Source organism: Sceloporus undulatus, chromosome 1 (genome assembly GCF_019175285.1).
Source record: "Sceloporus undulatus isolate JIND9_A2432 ecotype Alabama chromosome 1, SceUnd_v1.1, whole genome shotgun sequence".
Classification (NCBI taxonomy): domain Eukaryota; kingdom Metazoa; phylum Chordata; class Lepidosauria; order Squamata; family Phrynosomatidae; genus Sceloporus; species Sceloporus undulatus.
Genome location: NC_056522.1, coordinates 358,905,039 through 358,932,896, shown reverse-complemented (window position 1 = coordinate 358,932,896; position 27,858 = coordinate 358,905,039). Strand labels below are relative to the sequence as shown.

General features: G+C 40.7%; 1 protein-coding gene across 5 annotated transcripts in view; it reads left to right on the top strand.

The window, feature by feature from the left end:
* Window positions 1-27,858, top strand: part of CCDC85C (coiled-coil domain containing 85C) — a 249,515-nt gene that overhangs the window by 176,156 nt on the left and 45,501 nt on the right. For 3 of the 5 annotated variants that reach the window (XM_042463913.1, XM_042463893.1, XM_042463904.1), the window contains one exon: window positions 5,025-5,129. The exons of 1 other annotated variant lie outside the window; for it this stretch is intronic. In XM_042463913.1, coding sequence (XP_042319847.1) covers window positions 5,025-5,129 — 105 coding nt within the window. Of the gene's footprint in view, window positions 1-5,024; window positions 5,130-8,073; window positions 8,999-27,858 lie in introns of those variants that run through there. One more of the 5 variants, XM_042463930.1, reaches the window with a different exon arrangement.

Below are 27,858 nucleotides of genomic sequence, written 5' to 3'. Positions count from 1 at the left end.
CCCACACTCTTTGACAGACAAACAGCCATAGTAACCTCACCAGGATCTTGACAGATGCTTGGAGGGGAAAGGTTTTGGATGGGGTGCAAATGACTAGAGAATCATGCCTTACACTGCATCCAGAAAGAAATACTTTGGCCATATCATGAGAAAGCATGACTCATTAGAAAAGACCAATAATGCTAGGAAAGATAGAAAGCAGAAGAAAGTAAGGAAGACCACATGCTAGATGGATAGAATCAGAGAAGTCATAGGCATGAATTTGAAGGTCATGAGCAAATCAGTTTAGGATAGGGGGTCTTGGAGATATCTCATTCACAGGGTTGCCATAAGACTATGGACCTTATCACACATGGGGGGGGGGGGTTGCGGCTCAGATCTGCAGTCACTCCTGTTCTAGCAATGCAAAGTGTGATGTTTTTCCACACCAGATCCAGAGTCGCTCCTCTCTAGCAATGCAGATTGAGGTTAAAATGTCATGTTTTTCCACACCTGGTTGCCTTTCTGTTGTCCTTCCGAAGTGAGGGGCAAGCGAAATCAGTTCGATTCCAAGCAAGTCACGTGATGCGGATTCAAGTAAAGGGAAGTGAGTGCACATTGTATTACCACACCAGAGCATACTTTGAGGGTTCAGCGATTCAAATCGGCACCCCTGGCCATGCTCAGTGGGGCTCTGGACGCTGTCCTCCTTCCCTGCCCCCTCCTTAGCTGTCATCCTTCATTGAGGTGGAGGAAGGGGATGATAGGATCGGTGGCAGGTTGGAGCAGATCGGGGTCTAGGAGCAGTCAGGGGAGGATGGGATAGGTCGCTGGGGGTCCCTGGGGCCAGGATCGAGATGCAGAAGCAGTCGGGATGATGGGATAGGTTGCTGGGGGTCCCTGGGGCCAGGATCGGGATGCAGGAGCAGTCAGGGGATGATGGGATAGCTCGCTGGAGGCCCCTGGGGCCAGGATCGGGATGCAGGAGCAGTCAGGGGATGATGGGATTGGTGGGAGGCTGAAGGAGGGGAGCAGATCAGGGTCTAGGAGAAGGCAGGAGATGATGGGATTGGTGGCAGGCTGAAGGAGGGGAGCAGATCGGGGTCTAGGAGAAGGCAGGGGATGATGGGATTGGTGGGAGGCTGAAGGAGGGGAGCAGATCGGGGTCTAGGAGGACGCAGGGGATGCAGGGGATGATGGGATCAGCTGGTTGGCAGAGAGGAGGAGATGTCATGAAGGAGGACGAGGGGAATGATGGAGCAGGACGCAGGGGCCAAGGGGGATGGCATTGGAGTGCTTTTCCACACCAGAACAAATTGCAGTGCAATTGAAGGCAGCCTGGAAGCGAATTCTCTGGAGTCACCTTTTTTCCGTTTTTACCAAAATGAGGGGTGACTTCAGAAACACTGCTGAAGCAATTCGCAAGGGGCTCCCATAGAAATCAATGGCGTCTGATAAAACAGTCACTTTATGACATGAAACCGCATCATTGGAAGTGCAATCACTTCGGAAGTGAGCTGGAACTGAGCCACAACACCACCAAAAAGCTCCGTTATATGTCGACTTAAGGGCAGCTAAGAACAAATAAAAATCCATGGTTATACACGGGTACATTACTAGCAGGATAACACCCCTGGTATTCTCCAGATGTGTTGTACTACAACTCGCATCAACTCAGCACATGCAAGATGAGATGATGGATGTATATCTGGACAATAGCAGGTTGGGAGAGGCTATGATAGTTTCTAACACACAAAGCTCAAATGAATGTGTACAATTTTCCTCGCTCTTCAAAATGATGCTGAGTTGGACTCTTTATGTGCATTTGCAGAAGGGAAGGAGAAAGCTAGGGTAGAAAGGAAGCATTCAGTTTTCCTGTTACAGTCTCATAGCATGATATACTCATGAGGTGGTCCTCACATGACAATTTTTATGTATGTGATTTTCTTCTTTGATTAGATTCTGATAGCTTGTTTGGTGCTAACATTTGGGTGCATGCAGAAAATGAGATCACTGCACAACTTAACACCAAAACTCTAGCCTCTTGGATTTTTATTTTATGTACAGTTGAACCAATATTTGATCGTATTCTGTTCAATCTTATTGCAATAATGATTCCCCCCTCTGCCGAAAAAATCCCCAGGCTACCTTCACAGTTCTTTTGAAATGGAAAATATTGCAGCAGCAGATTCAACTCAGAAGTCTTAATGGAGCATAAAAAACCTGAAAGGTCATGTTTTTGTAGCTTCAGAACACAGGATAATATGATTCAAAAACTGTAAAATTAATTAGCACAGTTCTCGCTAATAAAATGGTGTCTTTTCCATTGAAGAGTCTACATTTTATTGCCTAATATATTAGATTTTTTAAAAAAATTCTCCATCGGAGGAGGCATGTTAAGTGAAAAAGAAAAATGTAAATCCTGATGATTCTCAATCCCTACTGAATATAGGATAGGGGGTGTTCTGGGGATTGCGATTTGTTTTAGTTTTGACATTTTTTTTAAATGGTTTTCTGACAAAATAACCCAAAAATTGTGCCAAAAACTATAGCATTCAAGAGGGCTTTGGTTGATTGATTGATTGGTAGAAGTTTACAACCAATGTAAAAAAATGACTATAATGCAATAAAGCAAGGAACAAAGAAACAGAATATAAAACCAAGAGAAAATCAACAACAGAGAATAAAATATTTCAACATATATATCGAAATTAAAACCAGTGGTAGGATGAGAGGGTGAAGACATAGACGCACTAAAGCCATTCTTAAAATGCCTGGAAAGATCTTCTAGAAACCTATAAGGTATGTACTAGGCAAGCCTCTTTGGGACACACTACTAGTGGTATCACTAGGGTTGGTGTCACACCAGTGCATCTCGTGGTGTCACCCTCATGGCTGTGCACCTTGCTAGCCAGAAGGGAGGCAGCCATCCTGGGAAGCACACAACTCCACAATACTCCTGCCCACTGCTGCCACTGCTTAGCTTCTCCATGTGCAAAAGTGCATGGCAGGCCTCAGAGAACACCCCCCCTTGCAAAAAGGAAATCCCCATCACCATCACATTCTTGGCTTGCTGGGGTACTGCTACTTATGGGGTGCCACTTTGGTGATACATAGTTGGCTTGGCCAGGGCAAAGAGTGCATGGCAGATCTTCCTCTTCCTCCTCCTGAGCAAGAGCAGCTACAGTGGAAGCAGGCGAGACAACGATGGTGGAAGCCAGCCTTTATTTATTACTTTGTTAATAAATAATTAAGAAAAAAATTAGGCACCTGCCTTCCTTGGCTGTTAAAAATTAATGTGAGCTGGATTCAGGGTGTGGAACACTGCCTTGGATGGCTGTTAAGCCTGATGTTATACTTGAATGAAGGTAGCTGGATTTCTTACATGTTAAGAATTATATATCAAAATACTGCCTGTAGTCTCCCACCTATGTCTGCAGTCGTTTATCTTCAGCAACACTACAGTATCAGTTGTCCCGCCTGCATTGTATGGGCATGAAGGCTGCCCAGTAATAATAGAGTCTGAGATGGTTTTGGAAATTTAAAAAAATGATCTTTTAAAGAGATAAACAAATTTATGTCAGTGTGGAAGCAATGCTGAATTGTGGTTAAAATACACAACAGGAAGTCTAGGACATTGACAGCTTATGGTCTGAACAGGAGTGGCACCCCCACCATTTTGTTTTGAGGCCTCCCTTGCTATTTTGGGATGAGCCCCTAACCCCATTTGGTGTGAGAGCTGCCACTGAGAGATGAGAATCTGTTCAGGAAGAGGGAACGAGAAAGAGGCCATTTGTAAGATAGACTCCCACTCTGCAAATCATGGTTTGTATGGGAATCATCATTGTACCAGCCTGTTTCTCTGATATTCACTATATTTGTTTTGTGGTATGTGTGCACGTATGTAGTTTTGTTACTCAAACAAGAGTCCTATTCACTAATGGACTTCCACGATATTTAGTTAATTATATTTTTAAAGGCTCTTATTGTTCACTGAGTAATGATAATAGGAGAGACTCAGGTTTTCATAATCTTAACCTTACAACTGAATTGGCCATCTGTTTACCATTTTCAGTTTTCTAAATAATGGCAATATAAGAAATGTCTGTATTTTTACTTACTTTTCAGAGTTTGCAGGTCATATACAGTAATAGGAACCCTGTCTTGCTCAAACACAATTGATAGGCAAAAATTACTGGCTTGTATAACCCACTGGGTGTCCTTGGACAAGTCACACACTCTCAGAGGATGGCAATGGTACCCCCCCCCAAACAAATCTTGCAAAAAAACAAAAACAAAAAACACCTCTCTGATAGGGTCACCTTAGGATTGCCATAAGTCAGAAATGCCTTGAAGACACACAACAACATCATTTATTATTATTTTTTTTAAATTGCCAGAGTTTGAAAGATGCAAAGATTAGGAGCCAAAGCCATAGCCAGGGGTAGGGACTTCTTAATGCAAAATGGAAAGGAACAAGTAATGCATTTGGATCGCTTGTATGTGTCTTCCTACATTTTAAAGAAAATAAGAACCTCTTTTCAAAGAGGAAGGTGTATTAGTCTCTCCCTTTAAATAAAATAATAAGGAGGGAAGGAATCTAAACGGTATATTTAAAACTGACTAATTTCTTTTAGCATGGCTTTTGTGGATGTCAGTCTTTTGCGTGTATCAGTGGAATACAGCCTTCAATCCACTGAAGATTTTTTTAAAAACATCTCCTTTTTTGCCAAAACTGTAGATATACACTAAATTTTCTAGTAAGACAGAATCCAACTAATTCCCTCTGCTGACAGAAAGCTTCAGTCAGTGGTGTGGACACAATGCATTCTTTGCCTCCTTCCTTGTTCTGTTGGCAGAGGCCTTCTGTCAACAGTACAGTCACCTCTGAAGATAACCCAAAGCTGATTTCCAATACTGTTATTGAGCAAAATGAATTAGGCATGGAATGGGAAACAAGGAAGGAACTGCAAGTAAAGTTTCATTTGCACTAAGTAATATTTTGTGCAAATCTCTCTCTTTCTCTCTCTCTCTTTTCTCTGCAGCAGTCAACAACTGGAGATTTGAGGACTCTGCGGAAAGGGTTATCCCCATACCACTCTGAGTCTCAGCTGACATCACTGCCGCAGTATCAGGATGCCATGCAAAATGTAAGATGCACACAGCTGTCTACGTGGTATAATTATCCTGGCGGGGTTTCTTAGAGAAGGAACCAGAGCTCAGCCCAAGAATGTACATTTCTAGAAGACTGAATGATTGATTCCAGTGCTCTGAAAATCTGGAACATTCTAGAGAAAACAAAGTTGCTCAGCTGACCGTTGAATTGCATATCATTCTTTTTGTTGTGCATTTAATGGCATGTATGGGAAAGCAGCACTGGCTATGAATGGATGCCATGTAATCTGTGAGCATCACGTGGTTGGATCTGAGATCTCCCAAAATGTACTATTCTTAAATTAAGGTGACAACCAATAAGGATCACAGCGTGAAATTTTATTTTTAAAAGGGGATTAATTATTCTCTTTGTCTTCCTTTTTTAAAAATAAGCTAGTAACATTATTATTATGTAGTGAATGACAAGTTAAGTAATATTTTATTTATCCTCTACAAAAGAATGCAGTACACAATACAAAAAATATAAAAATGCTCCCAAATTCTCAGAGTACACCCCCCCCCCCGGGGCAAAATTTTGGGGGGCCATTCAGACTACATTATAAACTGGTTTGCAAACCCGTTTAAAAGAGAGTCATTCACACTTGCGTCATTTTTTCCTGGGCCAAATTCTGGTGCAAATCCCCCTTGACCCTTTCTTTTAGAACTGGGTATTTCAGCACATCTTTTCAAAAGAACCAGTCTTTTTTACCATCAACCAATGGGAACTTGCTGTTGATTCAGTTTGGAGCACAGGAAGGGAGGGCTTAATGTGTGGGGGTGATCATGCCCACCCCTTTGCTTTCTCCCTGCCAGCCAAACCCATAGCCAGGGAGGGGGTTCTCCTGGGAAAATCATTAGATGATGTACTTTAAAAAAAAACAATAGCTTATACACAACTTTGCTATTGCATACCTGCAATAGACAACACCTTTTAATACTGGCGTCATCAGTATGACAAAGGTGCGCATGATTTGCTTGACATTAAAAAAAAAACACCTATCAGTAGGGCTGGGGATTAGGGGTCGTTTTTTTCCCCTCTTTCCCAAGAAATAAAACCACAACAGACTGCTCCCAAGCTGGGTGCAAACTAAAGCTCTTGCATACATATTGCATTTATATCTGACATTTAAACCCATGATGTAGATGCACATAATTTGATTGACAGTTTTAAAAAAACAGAGAACAGTTGAAATTCAGCTCCATTTTAAATTGATACAAATGGTAATGTGAACTTCAACAGGATTAAATTGCCATGGAGAGATTCGATCGGAGTAAATCTAGTGGGAACTTTGATTTGGTATTGCATCATCGAACTTCCACAGATCTGCTCGGCACAAAATCGCTGGTGTGAATGGGGCCTAGGACTAACATTTTTATGGAGACTAAAATATAATGACATTGCTTGTCAATTTTGCAAAATAAAAAGTCAATAGGTGAAAAGTCAATGTTGGGTGAGGATTGTTTCTGTGTAGTTGGTGAGTCTCTGTAATTCAAGTGTTCACTGTTTTCTCAAGAATCTTAATTGAAATAAAATAGTTTGTTGTTATATCTTAGATACCTCCTTTTTATTCCTGTGACATCTATAACTACTAGACACAATATATCCAGGGATAGCCATGCTTGGCCATACAGGAAAGTACAATAATATCCAAAAACCACAAAACAGCAATACTTTTATTAGGCCACCAAAATGCACAAAATATATGTTGCAAGTTTTCAAAGCTCCTCTGGCTTCTTCATCAGGCAAAGGTTTTAAAGTCCATGTCCTGGACTTTACAACTTTTTGTCTCCCAGAACCCACTTGGCCAGAAAGAGGAATGTCTGCCTTCTTATATCCCTTTATGTATCCCTCCGTACAACTGAAAACAACAATGACGTCTTGACAAAATGTAGGCCTGTGATTTTATCATATTCTCCTTTCTCCTATATGATTTTTAACACCTTTACCTGATGAAGCCAGTGGATCTTGAAAAGCTTGAAACAAGTATTTTGTGCCTTTTGGTTGAACTAATAAAGGTATCACTGTTTTGTGGATTTTGGATGTCACTGTACTGTATTATATGCAGTGTTATGGATGATAACTTAAAAGCATTTAATGTTCATTTTCCAAATATTTATCTAGGGTTATTTGAATGTTAGGAATAGAATTGTTGGTAAAAGGTTTTGCATAGGAAACACAAACTATAAAACTTCCCAAGGACTTGGCTGTAATCAAGCACTGCGAGTGGTAATAAAACTCTAATATAAATTGCAATTGTAGTTTATCACTGCCAGACCATTCTGAAACGTAATGATTTTGGAAATTAAATTTTTAGCAGTCCCAAGGAAGAAACAATGGCCATGTTGTTCTTTATGCCAGTGTGCACATAGTGATGTGGTCTGTACATAGAAGGAGATCACTGGGTAATTTAAGGGCAAGGTGTCAAGGACATACTTTCAATCCAGGGATAGTTTGTGCAAAGAGGTCTTCTTCCTACACTGAATTAAAAAAAAAATCAAGGCGAGGTGACCTGATGTAAAATATATTCAGCACTTTCTAACCAGTCAGAAGGTTAGGTTGAAGGTGAATCAGAGCCTGAGGTTTGGTTTGCACATGATGCTGACTTGACAAAGAACATTTCTTCCTTACCTTGAACTCCTGGGATGTGTGTGAGGTCAATACTCTTATGTAAGCTCCCTGATTTCATACCCTGATACTAATGCTCATGCAATTTCATAACAGATTAATAAAGAGAAATTCCCTCCTTACAGATTTAAAAGAACACCCCTATATTTAGAATCATCTTCTGTCTTCAAGGCTTTGCATGTTTATTTCAAAACAAAACAAAATAGAAACCATTGTCTTCTGTAATAATTGATACAACCATATAAGGCTGAACCCAGTTGTATCATTCTATATGTACCCTTAGTCTCACAAAAAGGCTTTTAAATGCATTTCAGGATTTTGCAAACATAAGACAAGGAAGACAGTTGTCTCCAGTTCCTCTCTTACAGAATCACTGGCCATGAACCATCATGGGATGACTTGAATGGATCAGCTTCCTGAAGTGAACTAACATAATTATTGAGGTGAACTAACTATGTTTACAGAGGCTTCAAGTCCTAATTACTCTAAACCACATCAGATAATGATCTGCCGGTGACAGCAGAACTACAGAGAAAAATCCCTCCACACTGCAAATTACCATCCTCTGATCTAGTACAGAAAGCCAGGTTCAGATTATTGCCTCCTGAAGAAGTGGCATCAGAAATTGACTGGAATAGAGTCATGGTTGCCATGTAGACCATAAACTCCTGAGTCACTCTGAACAGGGCAATATCACCATGGGTGTTGAAGTTTGCCAGCACAGCAAGACAAGGGGACTCCAGTACAGTACTTGCATCCATTGAGACCATTCCACCTGTCTTCTGTGTAGCAGAATGGATGGTGGACCAGTGGAAACCTTTTTGTGTCCAAGACATCAAGTCACTTATAACAGCAATAAACTGTTTTTCTTGGTGTACCATTCTATGTGCAGGTATTGTAGTCATGGTAGAGGAGTTTCTAATGATGGCAGTATAATAGTAGCAAGTTACTGTTACTATATACGTTTATAAAACATTTGTGTGTATATATTCCTTTAAGTTCCTTTAAGTTGCCTGTTGACGTATGGCAACCCCTTGTGTTGTTATATGTTTTTCTTAGGCAAAGAATATTTAGAGGTTGTTTTGCTAGTTTCTTTTTCTGAAATATAGCCTACATCACTTGCTATTCAGAGTGGGTGGGTGTGTCCCATCCAATTACTAAACAGTACTGTTCCTGCTTAGCTCCCAAGATCTGATGACACCTGGTGTCTTTAGGCCCTAATAATTTAGCCAGGCTGAAATCCAGATGAAATAAAATTTATGATGAAAAAATGCATATGCCTTGCATCCCATCATTTTAGTGTAGCAGGCTTCACAAGATTTATGTCAAGTTATTTACTTTGCTACCCATAAAATGTTTTCCAAAAAATGAGGGTAGGCTAGATGTTGCTCCTGTTTTATTAATCTCTAGCATGTTGTAAGTTTTGATGAAGTTGGTGTTTTGACTATTCACTGTTTAGTATACATGAGATCTTATATGTTCATCTGGGCCAGCTGCTTGTTCTAAAGTAAACCTTATGATAAGCAGTAGATAGCTTTTGAAATATCCTAGAATCATAGAATTGGAAGAGCCCTCAAGGGCCATTCCATCCAACCTCCTGTCATGCAGGAATGCACCATCAAAGCACTCCTGACAGAGTGCCATTCAGCTTCTGTTTAAAAACCTCTAAAGAAGGAGACTCCACCACAATCAGAGGATGTGTGTTCAACTGTTGAACAGCTCATACTGTCAGGATATTCTTCTTAAAGTTTAGGTGGAATCTCTTTTCCTGTAGTTTGAATGCACTGCTCTGTGTCCTAGTGTCTGGAGCAGCAAGCTTGTTCCATCAAAATACGGCATCCTTTCAGATATTTAAACATGGCTATCATGTCACCTCTTAACATTCTCTTCACTGGGTTAAACATACTCAGGTCCCTCCCTAAGCCACTCCTTACAGGGCATGGTTTCCAGACCGTTTATCATTTTGGTTACTCTTCTCTGGACACTTTCCAGATTGTCCAGAACTGGGCATAGTTTCTATGGGTCACCTTATGCACAAAAAGAAATGTTGAGTACTGGAAGAAATGTGTGGAATGTAAGAAGTGTTGGGAGTGTTGGGTTGAGTGAAAATACCATATGAAAGGAGCTGTTAAGTATTAACAAATATAAGGCGCCTACTTATTTTAGAGGAAGGAAGAATTCTTTTATTTATTAGAATATCCACCTTGCATTGTGTACTTACAGACATGTATGTATGCATGCATGCATTTATTTTAATTATATATATATATATAATCTCCTGTCCTATATCATGGGACTGCAGGGCAACTTATAGGTAAAATCCTTCTAAAATCAAACTGCTGTGGATTTTGGCAATGCTGACTGGGAGCTGTAGTACAACATTCTCAGGAGAATGGGAAGTTGCTCCTTATTTGTATGTGCCTTCAAGCCACCTGTCAACCTATGATGACCCCATGAATTTCACAAGGTTTTCTTAGGCAAGGAATATTCAGAGGTGGTTCTTTGCCCCTAATTCAAGGATGATTCAGGTTGTGTGGCATGGAAGTTCCTGCTATGCCATACAAGCTATAACCATATTTCCACCCCTGCCTCCTCATTCTTTTATTTGGGTCTTCATTTCCTGTTAAATTCAGCAGTGTCTAAACATTGCAGATACACATTTTACAGTGTCCTTGATAGGCACACTACAAACTGTAAGTTTTGCTTTCAGCCAGCAGATGTGAAAATGAAATGTTTTGAGTCATTTTTAGCATCCAGATTGTCATTAAATCAAGTGTGTGGCAACCATCAACTTCCGATTTGTTTTAAAAAAACAAAAAACACTGTTAATGGTACAGTATTTATTACCAACATCTATCAGTGTGGGAGGCAAAGCTTATACAGCCATTTAAACAACATGGTAAAGCTTTTTGTGTGTTGTACTGCAACTGATAATAAGGACAGTGTTCTACTTGAATGTTCCTCTAAGAGTACAGAAGAGGATCTTATGATTGCTAGCATATCAGCGCGAAGATTACATTGGTAGATGCCAGGACTGAGCTATAGGAAGCATCAGCAGTGAGCCAAGAATTGTGACAGGGTTAGAACCATGGAGAGTCACTGTGGTGAAATAGTTTGAGCTTTGGACTATGACTCTGGAGGCCAGGGTTCAAATCCCCACTGGGCCATGGAAACCCACTGAGTGCCCTAGGGCAAGTCACACTCTCTCAGAAAATCCCATTATACATTTGCTTTAGGGTTGCCATAAATCAAAAATGACTTGAAAGCATACAACAACAATAACAACAAGGTGTACAAAACAAAAGTTAGGGAACTTATTATAGACTTTTCTGTCCAAGAGTTCCCTGTAGCCAGCCAGTGTCAGAATAAGAAAAGTTCCTTATTTTCGGTATGCATCTTTTCCAGTCTCCCAGCCAGAATGGATCTGAGAGAATTTGGGGAGGTATAGCACTCCTCAAAAGAAGTTCTTCTATGCTGAACCATCATGCTGTGTGGGTCCAGTTGAGAGCATGAAAACACCATCCTACTAGTTCAGTACACAGGGCAGTTGCATAAAGAGCCAAAGATTCCCAGTTCTAGCCCCAATTGCTGCTAACAGCTGGTAGATACTCAGATACGTAGATGATATCACCACCACCACATGAGAAATTGCCAGGTGCTTCTAATGACTTGGCAAATTGTCCTGAGTGTGGCTGAAGTGTTTTCAGTAATCCACCCAGTAAAGTACTCTTCTTTTATTTGATGTACTGTATGCTGTCCTTATAGCAGCCTAGATCTAATCTCCTCCTTTGAAAAAGTAACCAAACACTCAGGTAAAACACTGCATGGCAATTCCTCACACAAGCATGTCTTTCATATTGCCTTTCAATGGCTGGATACATAAGAAGAGAACAGGTAATTTAATTGAATAATAAAGATGACACCCGGCTCGCTGTTTTACATATGTTGCTTGTTTGCAGTTGCAGAGAATTGCTAGTATTATCTAGCCTGCCACAAGAGTATTTGTGCATGTATGTGTATATGTGTGTATGTAAATATTTATAACCCACCCTGTGGAGTTTTCAGGGCAGCATACATATTAAACAAACAATTTAGAAACATTTAAATCATTATATAATTTTATACAGGCTAGACATACTAAATTTGGACATTAAAACACCTGAAATGTTTACAACAATTAAAAGCCATGTACACATACATTTAAATTAAGGTCCCAAAGGTTTTCCTTGGCAAGTCACTCTCTCAGCCTCAGAGAATGGCAATGACAAACACTCTCTGAATAAATGTGCCAAGAAAACCTCACTATAGGTTTGCCTTAACATTGACCTAAGCCAGAAACAACTAGAAGGCACACAACAACAACAAAAGTTCTTGGCTTAGCAGCAAAAGCCAACCTATTGGCTTAGCACCCAAAGGAAACCAAAATTGGCACCAATTGAACCTCCAAAAGGAAGCCTATCTAAGAGTTGTTGTTTTTTAAGTTATGTTATTTGTAGATAAGGGGAATGAACTGTGTCAAAGAACCTGCCTGGATGGGTCATATTTCTTGCAGAACTAAACATCCAGATGGAAAGCATTACAGTAAATATGAACCTCTCAAGATATCTGTTGACGGTGACAGCATGGCACTGCCCAAAACCACTCTATCTTTCTTTTAAAAACCCGTTTACTCCTTTGTCACCTTGTGCCACAATCTGTGACGAAGACCTACTTTTTCCCCAAACTACTCAAGGGGGCTTAATACCAAAATATTTTCCTCAGTGTTGGTAGCGTGTAAACTGTATCTTTGAAAGCACTCCAAACAGGCTGCGATGTGCTGTTGCTGCAGCCCCAATCTGGCGCTCAAAGGAGCAGCAGTCATCTGTTTAGCCCCTAACACTTCACTTCCCCAGGATACTCTTAGTCCTCCCTTGGGTCCTTTTTAAAACTTTTAACTGCCTTTCTCTGCAGTATAACCTAGCTTCTCAGGCTCTTCAACCCCTCAGGTTGTACTAAATGAGCAACTCTCATTGAGTTCTGTCCCTAACCAAGGCCCTAACCAACTAACAACATCAACATCAATAACAGTCATCTATCCTCTCTTCTGCTCTATTTATACCTACTCATAACTCCATTCTCATTGACTGGTGCTTGACCCATCCTGATTGAATGTTGCCATGGCCTCCCTCTGCCTGCTCAAATCTGCCTTATCTCCACAATATCTTTCATACTCTAATCCCAGACTTCATGTGACAGGTAACATCTTGTTTGGTGTTGTTGTCAACTGCTATCAAATTGACTTCAACTTATGGCAAACCTGTGAATGAGTGATCTCCAAATCACCCTGTTGTTAACAGCCCTGCTGAGCTTTTGCAAACTCAGGCCCGTGGCTTCCTTGATTGAGTTTATCCACCTTTAGTCTTTGACTTGTTTTTGTTGTATGCTTTCAAGTTGTTTCTCACTTATGGCAACACTAAGGCAACCCTGTCATGGAGCTTTTTTTAGCCAAATTTGTTCAGAGAAGGTTTGCCATTGCCTTTTCCGAGGCTGAGAGCATGTGACTTGCTCAAGGTCACCTAGTGGGTTTCATGGCTGAGTTGGAACTTGAACCCTGGCCTCCAAAGTCATAGTCCAACAGTCAAACCACTGTGTTATGCTAGTTCTCGCCTTCTACTTAACCAAACATCATTTCTTCTGGTGAATAATATCTTCTCGAGATTAGTCATCTTTACGTCTAGGGAGAGATAAGGCTTGATTTGCTCTTGAATTCAAGGATTTGGGGTTTTTTTAGCAGAATTTTTCTCCAGCACCACATTTTGCGTAGTTAAATTTCTTCCTATCAGCTTTCTTCACTACAACATGCTATTTTCAAGCTCTGCAATTGCCTAAGGCATTTGCTCTTGAATTTCTCCTGCAGCAGAAGGACCAGCCTTTACTATTACAGAGGATAAAATAGAAGTTCTCAAGAGGACAGTTATATAGTTTATTATTTTAATCTTACCTCAAGAACGGGAAGATCGCTCTACTTTCCTCATCAAGAAATCTTGGACGGACCCTATACAAAATGTGATTTGTTTTGCTTGTGGTGCAATAGATTGCAATTTTGGATACCTGCATTCAGTTTTTGCAGTCTTTGAGAGGTTCTTTAGATGCTGATGGTTTACTTCACTGGCTACAGAGATCAAGCATTCCCAGTGGTAGCAGATGACTAATGAATAGTGGTATATGTTTACAGAAAGGGAGGTAGCAAAAGCACAGTAGGAGAGGTTTGAATGGTGCTGAGATGATCACACCATGAGGCTGTTGAAACCTGAAACACCCTTTTCAAAGCAGCAACAATAGAGGAGGAAAGGGGAGCAGGGGATTGTGGGTGGAGAGAGACAGCTTTCAGCTGAAGGACATGTAACTTCTAAACCTCTGATTGGTTGTAAGTGAACACAAACATTAGAGTTACAAGTGAGCACAAACATGTCCCAAGGAGAGTTACATCTTGTATTTCTGTTGTTAGGCTTTGTACACACTAGTGAACTGTGTCTAACTGAAGCTCTGAGTTGACCTTTTTCTAAACTAAGGTTTGCATTGGAGTGTGCCTCCAAGTTGTTTCCAACTTATGGCAACTCCATATGATTTACTCCTCATATGATTACATATAAGTGCGCAAATAGGCATTTAACACTTTCAGGCAGCTTACAAAAAGTGATTTTTAAAATACAGAGAAAAAGATCACCTAATTTTTTTTTTTTTAGAAAACCACATAAATAAATAGGGATACACATGTACCTTCAAGTTGCCTGGTGTCTTATGGAGACCTCATGAATTTCACAGGGTTTTCTCAGGCAAAGCACACACAGAGGTCATTTTGCCAGTTCCTTTGTCTCAAATATAGCTTACTGCAACTGGTATTCATTGGTGGTCTCCCATCCAAGTACTAAACAGGGCTGACCCAGCTTAGCTTCCAAGATCAGATGGGATCTGGTCCTTTGAAATATTTAGGCTACATTTTTGTTGGCTTTAGCCACATTCCATGTCCCTGCATTTTGTTGCTTGTAACCCTGCCCCCTGCAGCAAGAAAGCAACACTTGTATTAAACCAAGAGAATGTGACTTCTAGCTGTGGTGAGCCACAGAAATTATCTATCAAAATTGACATCTGACAACATTTTAATATGTGCCGGGGGGGGGGGGGGCAGAGAGAGGGAAAGTAAAACTGTTGCAATGTTAAAATGTCCTTATGGAATCAAATCCATAGGACAGTTAAGCAGGTGTGTGTTTTGTGTGTGTATGTGTGAGAGAGAGAGAGAGAGAGAGAGGGTTTTTTCTACAGATTTTTCCTTTCCATCCTTATTAATCAAAGGATGCATGTAAGCCATTTTGTGGCATAACTAGATTTCACTGAATACTGCCAAAGCCCCAAGATATATTGTATCTAACAAGTTGGTGTCTGAGTTGTGCGGGAGATAGATGGAGGCTTGGCTTGGCTTCTGGGCAAATCCAATGGTTAATTTATAGAACTTGGTGCTTACATGGCTGATATATTTAATGGGAGGTGAATTAAATAACTGATTAAAGAGATCAGCATCTGGAACAAAAGGAAGATGTTTGCGTGCTCACTTCCTCTCTGTGAATTTTACTTGCTAATACCATGCTTTGGCCATCTTAGTGTTTTGGAAATATCCAGTGCAATATCAAGAAAGAGCTTTTAATTCAGATAGGATCTGTATTATTAGTATTCTTACCTTCCCTCCCTGGTCCAGATGAATTTGTGTTCCCCAGCTTATGCCCTGTAGCAGGGTATTCTGCTTTTCACATTTGTAAATTCATCCCAGCATGATCTAGGACAGCTCAGCTATTTACATATGGGGGGGGGAGGAGAAAGGCTGGAGTTGTGGATTTTGTTTTGTTTCACACTGGATGCCTGCAGTCCTTCAGAATAGTGAATACCCAATAATGAAATGTCACGATCGCTTTATATCAACTATTCTGTTGGTTAAATGGGCTGGCAGGCTAGCTAGCTGGGCACAGAGAAAACTAATGATTTGGCACATTCCTGGATACAGTTGGATTTATTTATTTATTTATAGTGCTATAAATTTACTCAGCGCTGTACATACAATCTTTTTAATTAGACGGTTTCCTGCCCTCAGGCTTACAATCTAAAAATACATGACATGAAAGGAGACGGGAATGGTGGTGGAGAAGGGGATCAGGTCCAGCAGTTCTTCTCTACCTCCGAGGCCTGGACCAAGGGAGATGGACTGGAGGGAGGGCTCGGCTTCTTAATGGATAGTTAAAACGAAGCATCCTGGGGCAGAGAGGAGGGCACCCCTGGGAACACTTCTCTAAACAATATAGTCTTTGACTCAGTTTTGATACTGGTTAGAGAAGTGATGAGGTGGGCACATGGGGAAAGAAGGTTCCAGGAGTGAGGGGCAGCAAGTGAGAAGGGACGAATCCGGGAGGGGCAGTGGCAATCCTAGGCTGGGACAGGAGACCTTGACTACCAGAATGGAGGGTACAAGTGGGAATGTAAGGAGAAAGAAGTTCAGATAAATTAGGAGGGGCCAGTACATGGAGGGCTTTGAAAGTCAGCAACAAAAGCTTGTACCAGATGCAGAAGGGGAGCCAATGAAAGGAGGAGAAAAGAGGAGAAACATGGTCAAAGCGGTGAGCAGATGTGATAATACATGCAGCTGAATGCTGGACAGAGATTACAGGATGGAGGTGAGAGAGAGAAAGCCCTGTCCGAAGAAGGTTACAATAATCTAGTCGTGATACCACTAGGGCATGGACCAGAGTCTTGGCAGTAGATGCTGAGAGGAATGGATGGATCTTGGCAATGTTGTGGAGAAAGAATCTACAAGCCTTGGCGGTGGCCTGGATTTGGGGAATAAATGACAGAGAAGAATCAAAAATGAAACCAAGACTGCGGGCTCGATGATCCGGTTGAATAGAAGTGTCGTTGACAGAAACAGAAAAGGAATATTGAAGGGTGGGTTTAGGTGGAAAGAAAAGCTCTGTCTTAGACATGTTGAGCTTCAAGCGCTGAAGCCACATCCAGTGAGAGATAGCAGTCAGACAAGAAGAAACTTGCTGTTCGAGCTCCAGCAAAAGGTCAGGGGTGGAGAGATACAGCTGAGTGTCACCAGCATACAGATGATAGGAGAAACCAAAAGAATTGATAAGTTTACCTAGGGAAAGTGTGTATAGAGAGAACAAAAGGGGACCCAAGACAGAGCCCTGGGGAACTCCAACAGATAAGGGAACAGAGAACGAAGTCTGACCACCCATGACCACTGCAAAAGATCTATCTGACAAGTAAGATTTAAACCAGTCGAGAGCAGATCAACGATTTATAATAGTTCTGTTTTGCCACAGACAGAGCGTTATAAAACTGGATTTAAACCTGAACTGGTTTGAAAGTACAAAGTACAGGGTTTGCTGTAATGGCAGTCATGGTATCTTTTAACTTAAAATGGGAAAATAATATGGCAGGATTACTGTCCCAGCTTTCATTGCTGAGTAGACAATACTTGAGAATGCTGTCCTCTTGAGAATGTTTATTTTCCTTCCAAAACACAGTAGCTCTCTAGACCTCATGATCACAAAGAAAAACTCAAAAACACTCTGCTCAGATGAAACCTTACAATCACTCAGAGTGTGCTGAACAAATCAAAGCACAAGATGCTTCCCTTGTACAATTGAGTGACTTGCATTTCCTCTGCTGCATTGAGGTTTCTAAGGACCTCAGACATGAATTGCTGTATGGGCTATGTTCAAATGTGGATTAACAATTTTTATTATTTTTTACCCCAGGAAATATTATTCTTCCTTTTCTGTTATCAACCAAATCGTTTCAGATACATAGATAGATATTGACATGCATGTGCATGCGTGCGCGCGCGCACACACACACACGTGCTAGTATTTAATGTCACTGAAAATATATTAATGCCGTATATGCAGGTGTTGAAGATTTTACAGGTCATAAGTAGTGAGAAGTTCATGTCCCATGGGAGGATAGTTTGATCTTACTGTGATAAGGAATACTAAGTGACTTAACAGCAACTGGTGACAGCCTTCCCCTACTCTGTGCTCTCCAGATGTGTTAGACTAGGAGATTTCCTGCATGAGCCCTACTCTCTCTGCAATCACATCGTACCTGTTTGTATAATAGCCATTACCACATATTTCTGCAGAGACGTGATTGGGGCTGGCATCACCATCACACTGTCTTCCTGACTGGTAAAACCCACCAAATGCAGTCACAATAAAAGAAGTTTTACCTTTGTTGGAAGTAGAAACCTCAAAGAGTTAAGTCCCAGTCCCTTGGCTCCCTCTACTTTAGGAGTTCCCTATTGCAGCTAAAATAGGATATCCTCAAATCCAGAAAACATATTGCCCCTACAGCAAAATACAGTAACATTGATACACCACAAAATAGCAGTACCTTTATCACAAGGTACTGTGTGGGGCTTGTAGAACCTCCGCTGATAGCAGCAATCGATATTTAATTAGTTTGGGTAATACTTGACTTGGTTGTGCATGGAACTGGGTAACATGATTTGCAGACTGCAGCACCAACTATACCAGCAATACCTGATAGAGACCCCAGGCATGTGAATAATATGAACTTTTATTGAAAGAAATATACAGAGCACACACGTGCAGATCTCATCCAACCAACCAACCAACACACAAATGTAACCAAGTGGAGGAGAAAAATGGGATAGTGGACCTAGAGAATTGGGAGAAGGGGTGTAGTTACCTATCCTGAAGGAAGGATCCATGGAAAGCAGAAAAGTAGAACTGGCGCAAACCATGAGGCTTGGAGAAGCAGCTTCAGGGAATGGACAGTAGGGACAAAGGTACTCAGACTAAGGCCTGAGGGCAACATTCACAATCCATGTGGGGGCTGACTACAGCAACAAGGTTTCACATTTGGGGTGATATTTATACCCTTAAAACCAACCCTAATTCATAAAAGTTCCATGGAAAACCAAAAGTTTGATTACTCCTTGGTTGAACTGGAGAAGGTTATTGTGATCAATGATGCTTCATGAACTTTACAATACCTAGATGTTGTAGATCTGGAATCCCCAGGAATGAGATGGCAGGAAAGGAGGTGCTTAGGAAAACACAAGAAACAAAGGAGGATTCTGGTCTTATTTGATCTGGCATAACTCATCGTTTGGCTTTCCATATCCATCAGAAATGCAGAGTAAGGGATCTTTCTTGTAAAGTCCTCCATCTCCACACCTTTCCACACAGCTGAGCCTATGCGCCATTCACACTACCTAAGTCTGGTGCTATGTATGTCATCGTATGTCCGTTCACACTGGTGCCCTAATGTTGTGTCAAACTGTTTCTGGATTGATAAATATATTAGGGGATGTTCCAATACTTACAATACAAGTCCAAAAAATGCATCGTGGAAGCTTTTGAAGCTCCACTAGCGTCTTCATCAGGCAAACGTGTTAAAAACATTCAGGAGAAGAAGAAAAACTAAAATGTTTTATGGATTTTGAATGTTATTGTCTTTCACTGTCTGGCCAACATTGCCAGGATCTGTTTCCTGCACAAGGAAGACAGCTGGGTGGGAGGAGGAGACCACTGCCTGCTGGGACACTGAGCTGTAGCCATATGGGCCCCTTCATTAATCTTCCCTCCCACCCCAGTCACCCATATAAAGATGGCTAGAGAAAATGCTGTCCTCCTAATAAGGCCAAAAGGGTGGGTTTTATTGTAGGTGAGATGGTTTCTGTGGAATAATTCAGGAGAGTATTATTATGACTACAACCACCTGTGCTACACCATCCTCTTTTGTTTCCAAATATTGAGAAACAACTTATTGTTGAGCAGAAGGCTAAATCAATACAGGATGCTTTCCCACCTTTCTTCATTTTCATGTCTTGTATACTCATGGGAATTTGGGGGAAGAAAGATTTTTTGTTTTGTATGGTGGCTTTTGTCTATTTCTTGTCATTCACAGTTCATTGCCTTCCCCAGATGGGCAATATTTTCTTCCTCTCATCCTGGAAGAGTGGGTTGAGGGAAGAGAATATATATTTTTAAAAAAGCATCTTCTCACAAAAATTGTTCTCAGTAAGTGGTGATGACAGTTCAAACTCGTGGTGTGATAGCTCCTCTCATTTCTGAATGAATCATTCTGCAATTTAAGCTAAAGTGATGGTTGGTTTGGACTCACTGTTTTTGTTGTTCATTTCTCTCCTTTCTTCCAATGTGATGTATGAGTCATGTAGAAATATGAAAGGTTGGCAATATCACTAGAAATGCAGCTTTTGCTTCAGTGTGATCTAGTTCCTGGCTTTTTGTGGGGGGGGGGGGGGGAAGAGCAGTATTTGAGGGTCTAAGGCTCAAATTCATTTGAACTTCTATTTCTGTCATTAAGGGGAACTTTAAAATGGCTCACAACAATTTCCTTTGAATTGAAGATTGTACTATTTTTCTCATGGGCCCTCCAGTCACATCTGATTCATAGTGGTTTCTTGGTAAGCTGTATTAAGAGGAGGTTTGCTATTACCTTCCTCTAAAGCTGAGAGAGTATGGCTTGCCCAAGGCCATCTTCATGGCTGAGTTGGAGACTCAAGCCCTGATCTCCCAGAAGTCTAGTCCAGCACTTGAATCACTACACCACACTGGCTCTCATAGTTCATGTTACCTTTCTAAAATCATAGTGAAAATCAAAGCAACAAAACTGCAGTATGAAAAGTGAATATAAAGGCTCACACAATAGCAACTTCAAACTCTTCACAGATTAAAACGGGGACATGGCTGTGGCCAAGAAACATCAGAGCATGGTTAAGATGACAAAAATTGTTAATGAGGAAGAACAGATAAGCTTGGAGAGACCACAGATCTGCTTTTGCCTGAACCTGTTGGGAAAGGCAAGATTCTGCTCCCATCTCTCCTGAGTCCATTGATTGTAAACTACATTTTCACTTTGAACTCAGTCTACGGCGCCAAATGAGGGAGCTGAAGCTGGAGGACAAAACGGGAGAGAAGGGAAGCCGGAGTAGGGGGGAGGGGATGATAAACTGAGACATTTATTTTTTATTTTTTTAAAAAACAAAATTAAATGTTAATTATTATCAAATAACCCCAAAAAAAGGACAACAAATGTGTTCTTTTCCAAAGATGGGCCTTTATTCAACAAAGCCTAGTTTCTTGATTTGGCAAAAGTACAGTAATCTTGCTTTTTGTTAGGTTCTCTTATAAATGCGGAAAAATTATAGTGTTTAGAGACCCAAACACTTAACAGAAAATCAGATCCAGTGGGGAATGGAATTGTTGCTGTGTGCTTTCTTGGAGTTAGCAGACTGAGGAATTGATCCTTCCCGCTCTTTTCCCGCCCCTTCCTCATTTTGAAAAACATAACAAATTATGTACATTACTGGAAAACCCTAGGTTTTTTTTCTATATATCTATAAAATCTATTACGATGTTAGGAAGAAAATTGTAGAAAGCTTGGAAATCATTGCAAAGTTAAAACCTAGGGTTTCATAAGGGCAAAAGGACCTCCAAACCGGTGACGGGACAAATGTAGGGCCACATTTTCAATGTTAGGACCACAGTTTTTTTTTAAAAAATGGAGGGACAACTTGGAAAACAAAACTGATAATTTTTTTTTTTTAAAATGCTTAATTATTACATGCCATGTTTTCTTAGGCATGCTCAAAAATGGCGGACCATTTTTGGCATTATTCCAGACAGGGGAAGGTGAAAATGTAACTTTTTTCCTGGCCCAAACCACCCCCCCCCCATTTCTACAAGAAACATTCCCACTCCCACGCAGGCATAGCATTTGTAAGATCACAGGGCAGAAACCCTTTGTGGGCCATTGCAAACTACATTTTCCCACTTCCAAAGGCCAGGCCATTAGCATTTGCCAAGATCACAGGCAGTCCCTTGTGCCCCACTGAAAAAACTACATTTCCACTTCCAAGGGGGCAGGCCATAGCATTTGCAAACTAAGAGACCACCAGGCAGGTCCCCCTTGTGCCACTGAAAACTACATTTCCAACTTCAAGCCGGCATGCATTTGCAAGACCACAGGCAAGGTCCCTTGTGCCATTGCAAACTACATTTCCCACTCCCAAGCCTTCTTAGGCAATTCCCCCCTTCCTCCTTTTCTTGCCCCCCAAACCCCCCAAAAACCCCTTCTTTTCCCAGGTTATGTTCTCAAACTTAGGCTGGATGGGGATTATGGACAGCTCCAAAGCCTTTTTTCTTTTCTTGAGAAAGAAAGCCCTGACCCTGAAAGAAGGGACGGGGGGCTTAGGGCTTTTCTTTAGAGGAGGGAAGAAAGAGAAAAAAAAGAAAGATGGAGGAGGGGGAAGAAAAGAGAGGGGAAATGGAAGATAAGAAAAAAGGAGGCGGAGTGAAAAGAGGAGGGAAGAGGAGGAGGAAAGAAAAAAAACAAAAAAAAAAAAAAAAAAAAAAAAAAAAAACGGAGAAATAAATGAAAAACAAATAACAAAAAATACTAAACAAGAAAAGAAGAGAAGGAGGGGAAAAGAGGACAAACAGGAGGGGGGGAAGCAGATTGGGACTGAGTGTAAATTTCCTCCTGCTTGGATTGTTGGAGTTCTTGCCCAAAATAAGGGAAGCAGGGTGCTGGCCAACAGAGGGCAGGGCCAGTTGCAGGCAGGACCCCACCCCTGCTGGGGTTCAGCCTCGCTGCTGCTCCAAGAACAAAGCTGCACCAGGCAGCACTTCTATAGAAGGGGCAGGCAGCAGGCACTGGGATGCTCAGGAGTTGGGGCAGGGCCACCCGGGAAAATAAGGGCGGTTGTGGTGGGTCGGGGGGTTGGGGCGGGACGGACCGGGGGGCACCCCCCCAGGAGGGGAGGCGGGAAAGTCCCGCCCCACCAGCGTGGGAAAATGGCAAAACCCTACGTAAACCCCATGGCTTCTCCAATACAGGTGGTTGCCTCGGGATACGAAAAACCCAGGGTACGAAAATTTTCCGGGGATACGAAAAAAAAAAAAAAAAAAAAAGGCAAAAAAAACACGAAAACAAAAAAAAATCCCCATTGGAAACTAATTGTTCCGGGGTTTACGAATGTAATTTTTCGGGTTACGTAAAAAAAAAAAAAAATTTTTGGTGCTTTTCGGGCGCTTTTTCGCAACGAAACGCGGGCTTTTCCCCATTAGCGCCTATGGCCCATTCGGCTTACGAAGGGCTTTTTTCGGGTTACGAAAGGCAGCCGGGAACGAATTTTATTAATTTCGTTATTAACCCGATGGAGGGCAAGTGTATCTTAAGAAGAATAACGAACAGACCACGGCTTTTTCACTTTTGCTTGCGTTTGGGGCCTAGATCCAATTCTTTGAAGGAAATCTTCAGGGGAAACATCATTTCCACGGGATTCTCGTCCAAGGGCTTTTAAAATGGAACCCATTGCACAAAATGTTGAAGTATAAATCATACTAGTGGTAAATTTCCAGTTGTTTCGATTGGTTTACCTCAGGGTGATTTAGAATGGGTTTTTTTTTTTTTTTTATATATACAAACACATATACATACAAATATAGAACAAAAAAAACAAAACAGTTAGGGAACAAAAACCCCCATTAACAACAACTTTATACATATTTCATTCTGTGTATGGCTTATTTTAGTAGGATAAGCCTTTACGGCCTCCTAGTTATCTCACCAAACTATCTTTTTTCTTTCGTTAAAAATATCTTCCGTTTTTCTGCATACATTTTGTTATATCCATGGTCTCTATGCTTTACTGTTTTGTCTTCCTTTATGCTGTTTATTACATTTTCCTAATTAAACAATTGATAGCATCAAGTTATATTTTTTATACTTAATCAAAAATCTCTGTTATTAAAAGAAAAGAAGAAAGAAAGCAGTCTACAATTTCTTTATCTTTTTTGTACTCTTAATATTTGGCTAATTTCCTATTGAAAGATTGGCAAATATAACTAAATCTATGGGAGAAGCTATGGATATGGGGACATTTTATCAGCTGTGATGTGATTTCGCGGGAAATCAAAAAAAACAAAAAGGGAAAATCGTACAAAAAAAGAAGAATGGTGTATGGTTCAGTCTTTTTGGAAAATTCATTGGAGAGGCCCTAATTATCATTTAATTTACTTCTTACTGTTAAAAACTAATTATGATTATTTTAGGCTGAAAAGGTAATAATAATAATAATAATAATAATAATAATAATAATAATAATACCATTTATTTTATATAACCACCCTGTTGGCGAAAACAATAAAGAAATACAACCCTGTGAGATTATAGACGGATAAAATTAAAAGATAATATATAAAATTGTTTCTTTCTCTACTCTATAATCCCCACTATTATTTGAGCTTATGGTTATACTTATGCTATAATTCTACACAATCTTTATTCAAGATTTTGGAAGGTCAATCGTGGAAAACGTGGAGAAAAAGAAGAGAAAATTTATAATCTTCTCCATCTTTTAGCCAAACTACTAAAACTTGAGTCATTTTTACAAAAGCATTCTGAACAAACAGTAGGATGACAGAGAATTAATTCAGGACCCACTCAAAAACCATCCTGGCAGACAGATAAAAACAGCCTCCCAAAAACAAAGAAGACGTGAACTAGTTAATGACTACCTAGTGCAGAAAGTTCACTATTCAGGCTTGGACGTATCTGTTTTGGGGCCCTGGTCCCCATACTAGTGGTAACCCTCGGGTTCCGAAAATCTAATTCGTCGTTGTCCGCGGCTAATTTTCGTAACACCCGGAAGAAAAAAAAAAAAACCTTTTCGTAACCTGAATGGCAACTAGGCGCGCTAATGGAAAAAAAAAAAAAAAAAAAAAAAAAATCGGGTGGCTCTTCTGCTGCCCCTCCGGTGCGCGAAAATAGCGCCGACTGGTTATTTTCGTAAACCGAAAAGAAAAAAACCTTTTCGGTAAAAGCCGAACACCAATAAAAATCCTATTGGGAATTTTTTCTTTTTATCCCGAAAAATTCGTTAATCAAAGTGTGGCTGGGTTAATTCCGTATCCGGGGGTTGGGGGGGTACCCACTGTATCCTCCTTTCTCCTCTTTCCTTGCCCCAAGAGTTTAATTGTGTCATGTCAATACAGATTTCCTTTTAACTCAAAGAAAGAACTAAAAACCAATACTCTGTAAATGCAGTAGCCTCAATGTAAACCTTTTAAAAAAGGCAGTCAAAGCTCTCTTTATTTATTGTACTTATAGAAGGTGTGCATTATCTTAGGCCTGTAAAGAGGCCAAAATATTTTGTGATGCAGGGGTGTGTCAGAACCTTAGGAAAATAATTACTTTTTGAACAACTGGAATTCAAAAAGGTTGGACTGTGAAATTCAAAAAGGGCTCCTGCAGTCAAAAAATCGGTTACTTTTTCCAAAAGGAATGTGGAGGGGATGTGGAGTTGTGCACACATTTTTTTTTTTTTTATGTTGTCTTTTTGTAATGACAACCCAGTGGGCCAAAGTTATTGTTCCCTCATACTCAATTTTTCCTGTTGGTTTATAGGCAAAATGACTTTTCCTATGGGGATGTTTACTAAGGCATTGCATATATAAGTGTTGTTTCCATAGTAGTAAACTAATTGTTACTTCAGAGAAAAGGGAGAGGATTTGCAAAAGAAGGACAAGGGGAGAAAAAAAGGATCAAAACTAAAGTGGCACTTGAGGTGAATGCTTGGATATTTTCTAAAGGGCTTTTGATTATATATATATATATTATTATATATATATATATATATATATATATATTCTTGAAAATTTCCACAAAGAGACGACAAGCGTTGCAATTTGTTACTAACCACTTATATCATGGGCAGGGAGAAAGTTAGCTAAACTACTTGTTCGATTGTCAATCTGTTTTAGGTGGGGAATAAGGACAAAACGATAAAACAAGGTGGATGGTTCACAAGGGTGTAAACAAACTGGTGTTGTCCAGCCCACTTGCTTTGTGAAAATAATTGTTTTCCACTCTGCATTCTAGGAATTTCGGAGGCAGAAGCGCAACTGTGGTAGAAAGAGAAAAAAAAAAAAAAAAAAAAAAAAAAAAAAAAAAAAAAAAAAAAAAAAACACTGCAGGATTTCCACCCATGACATTTTCAGATCTTGCTCTTTCCATGCATATTACGTGAAATAGAGTGGCCATTAGTAACACTACAGTTTTTTGTTCCAGGAAATCCCCATGAGACAAAATTCTAGCATGATGTAGAAGTCGAAGGTTCAGCCGCACCATAGTTTTTGTGGGTTTTCGGGCTGTGTGGCCAGTTCAGAAGATTTTCTCCTGATGTTTGCCAGCGTCTGTGGCGGCATCTCAGAGAATGCTTGCCTGAAAGAGGGTATACAATACAACAACGAGGTCATTCATAAAATATATTAGCCTACAAAAGAAAAATGAAAATTTGGAAACGTGTCGATGTATTTTCAACAAGCCTCCTTTAGCTCAATCACTGGCCCCGTGCCCAACTTTTTCAACCATCTGAAAATAACGTTTTCCGGTTGCAAATGGTCTCCGTGGCGGCATGAAACCCCCATTCGACCCAAACTATCCGACGAGTGACTTTTCAGGTTTGGAAACAAAAAAGTCAAAGGGCCAATCTGGGGAATATGTGGATGGGGCAAGCATTCGTGGCCATTGACCAATTTGGCCATGACTGCGGAGGTGTGGAGCCGGCATTGTCGTGGTGAACAAACCCATACGTGACGAAGCTTTCTCATCCCAGTTCTCGTGTAAATATAGCACTGTTCCTTCTGTGAATGCCTACATCCAGCTATCTCGGAAACTTCAAATCGGCGTCTGCCAACACGAATATGGATTTTTTTACGTTCTCCATAGTAGCCTTTTTTGAGGCACCTGGGATGGCTCTCAAAACCGACGTGCGGCCAATGAACAAACTCGTTGAAACCAATTCTGACGGTCACATCGAAGGAGAAAGTCACCATACACAGCACCAGCGCTTTTTTTGATGCGCGTTTTCCCTCCAAAACAAGAATCGAACACCGAACGATATTGCCTTTTCCATGTTTAAAACTGACGACAACGCTCGTTCCAAAGGCTATCAAAACAAAAAAAACAAATGAAGGAATTGACTGAACTTGACAGTAGGCTTCTAAAGAATGTAGCACAATGATAAAACTCTTTTGTAATAGCAAGCGCCATCAACGGTGATGCTAAGTACTTGTTGAATGACCTCTACATACACACACACACACACATTCAACATAATACTGTGTGAGCCTGGAATGCTGGAGTGATTGGCATTGGAGGCATGCATTACGGACAACAAAAAATACCACAATGCAAAACCACAACAAAAAATACACATGAAACAATTCCCAGGCTCTCTCTCATCTCTCTCCCCACACAACACACAACACACAGGACTTTTCCCAGGCAGCATTCTCTGAAATGCAAGCCACAGATTGATGAAAACGTCAGGAAGAAATCTCTAGAACTGGCCACATAGCCCAAAAAACCACAAAGAAAAACCCATTGGATGTAGGACTTCAAAATTGGAACTGGAAGGTCAGTTATTAAATACCTTACTTTGGATTTGCTCTGCCAATTATTAAAATGATGTTGTGACTCATTTGAAACTTTTATATAATTAGCAACCAACTAGTTGGTGACATGCACTTGGAGCAGTAGGCAAGACTCATCCCAGAGGACAGGGTCCTTTTTTTTGAAGGGGAACTGCAGATGTGTTAGGTGATGGAATTGAGGTGGAAGGATCTTTCTAAAGCTTTTAGAAACTTTGTGCAGCAGGGACAGACTGCCAAACAGACCTCAAGACCCACCTCAAGCCCATTGCCTAACATGTTTGCTGTTCCCCTCTGAGAATGCACCCTGTCACCACAACTGAAAAAAGTAATCCTTTGTAAGCATATACTACCACTGACTGGAGGATTCTGGGAGCTATAGTTCAAAAGACTACTGCATATACTCATGTATAGGTCTAGAAATGTAGGTCAGAAATTGATCCAAAAAACCTGAGTCGACTTATCCAATGGGTCAATGTAAGTACTGTATCTTAACTCTTATTTAAATGAAGGAGCCATCCCTGTTGAAAAGCAAGAGTATAATCTGCCCTGGAAGCACTAACCCCTCTACTCTCTCAT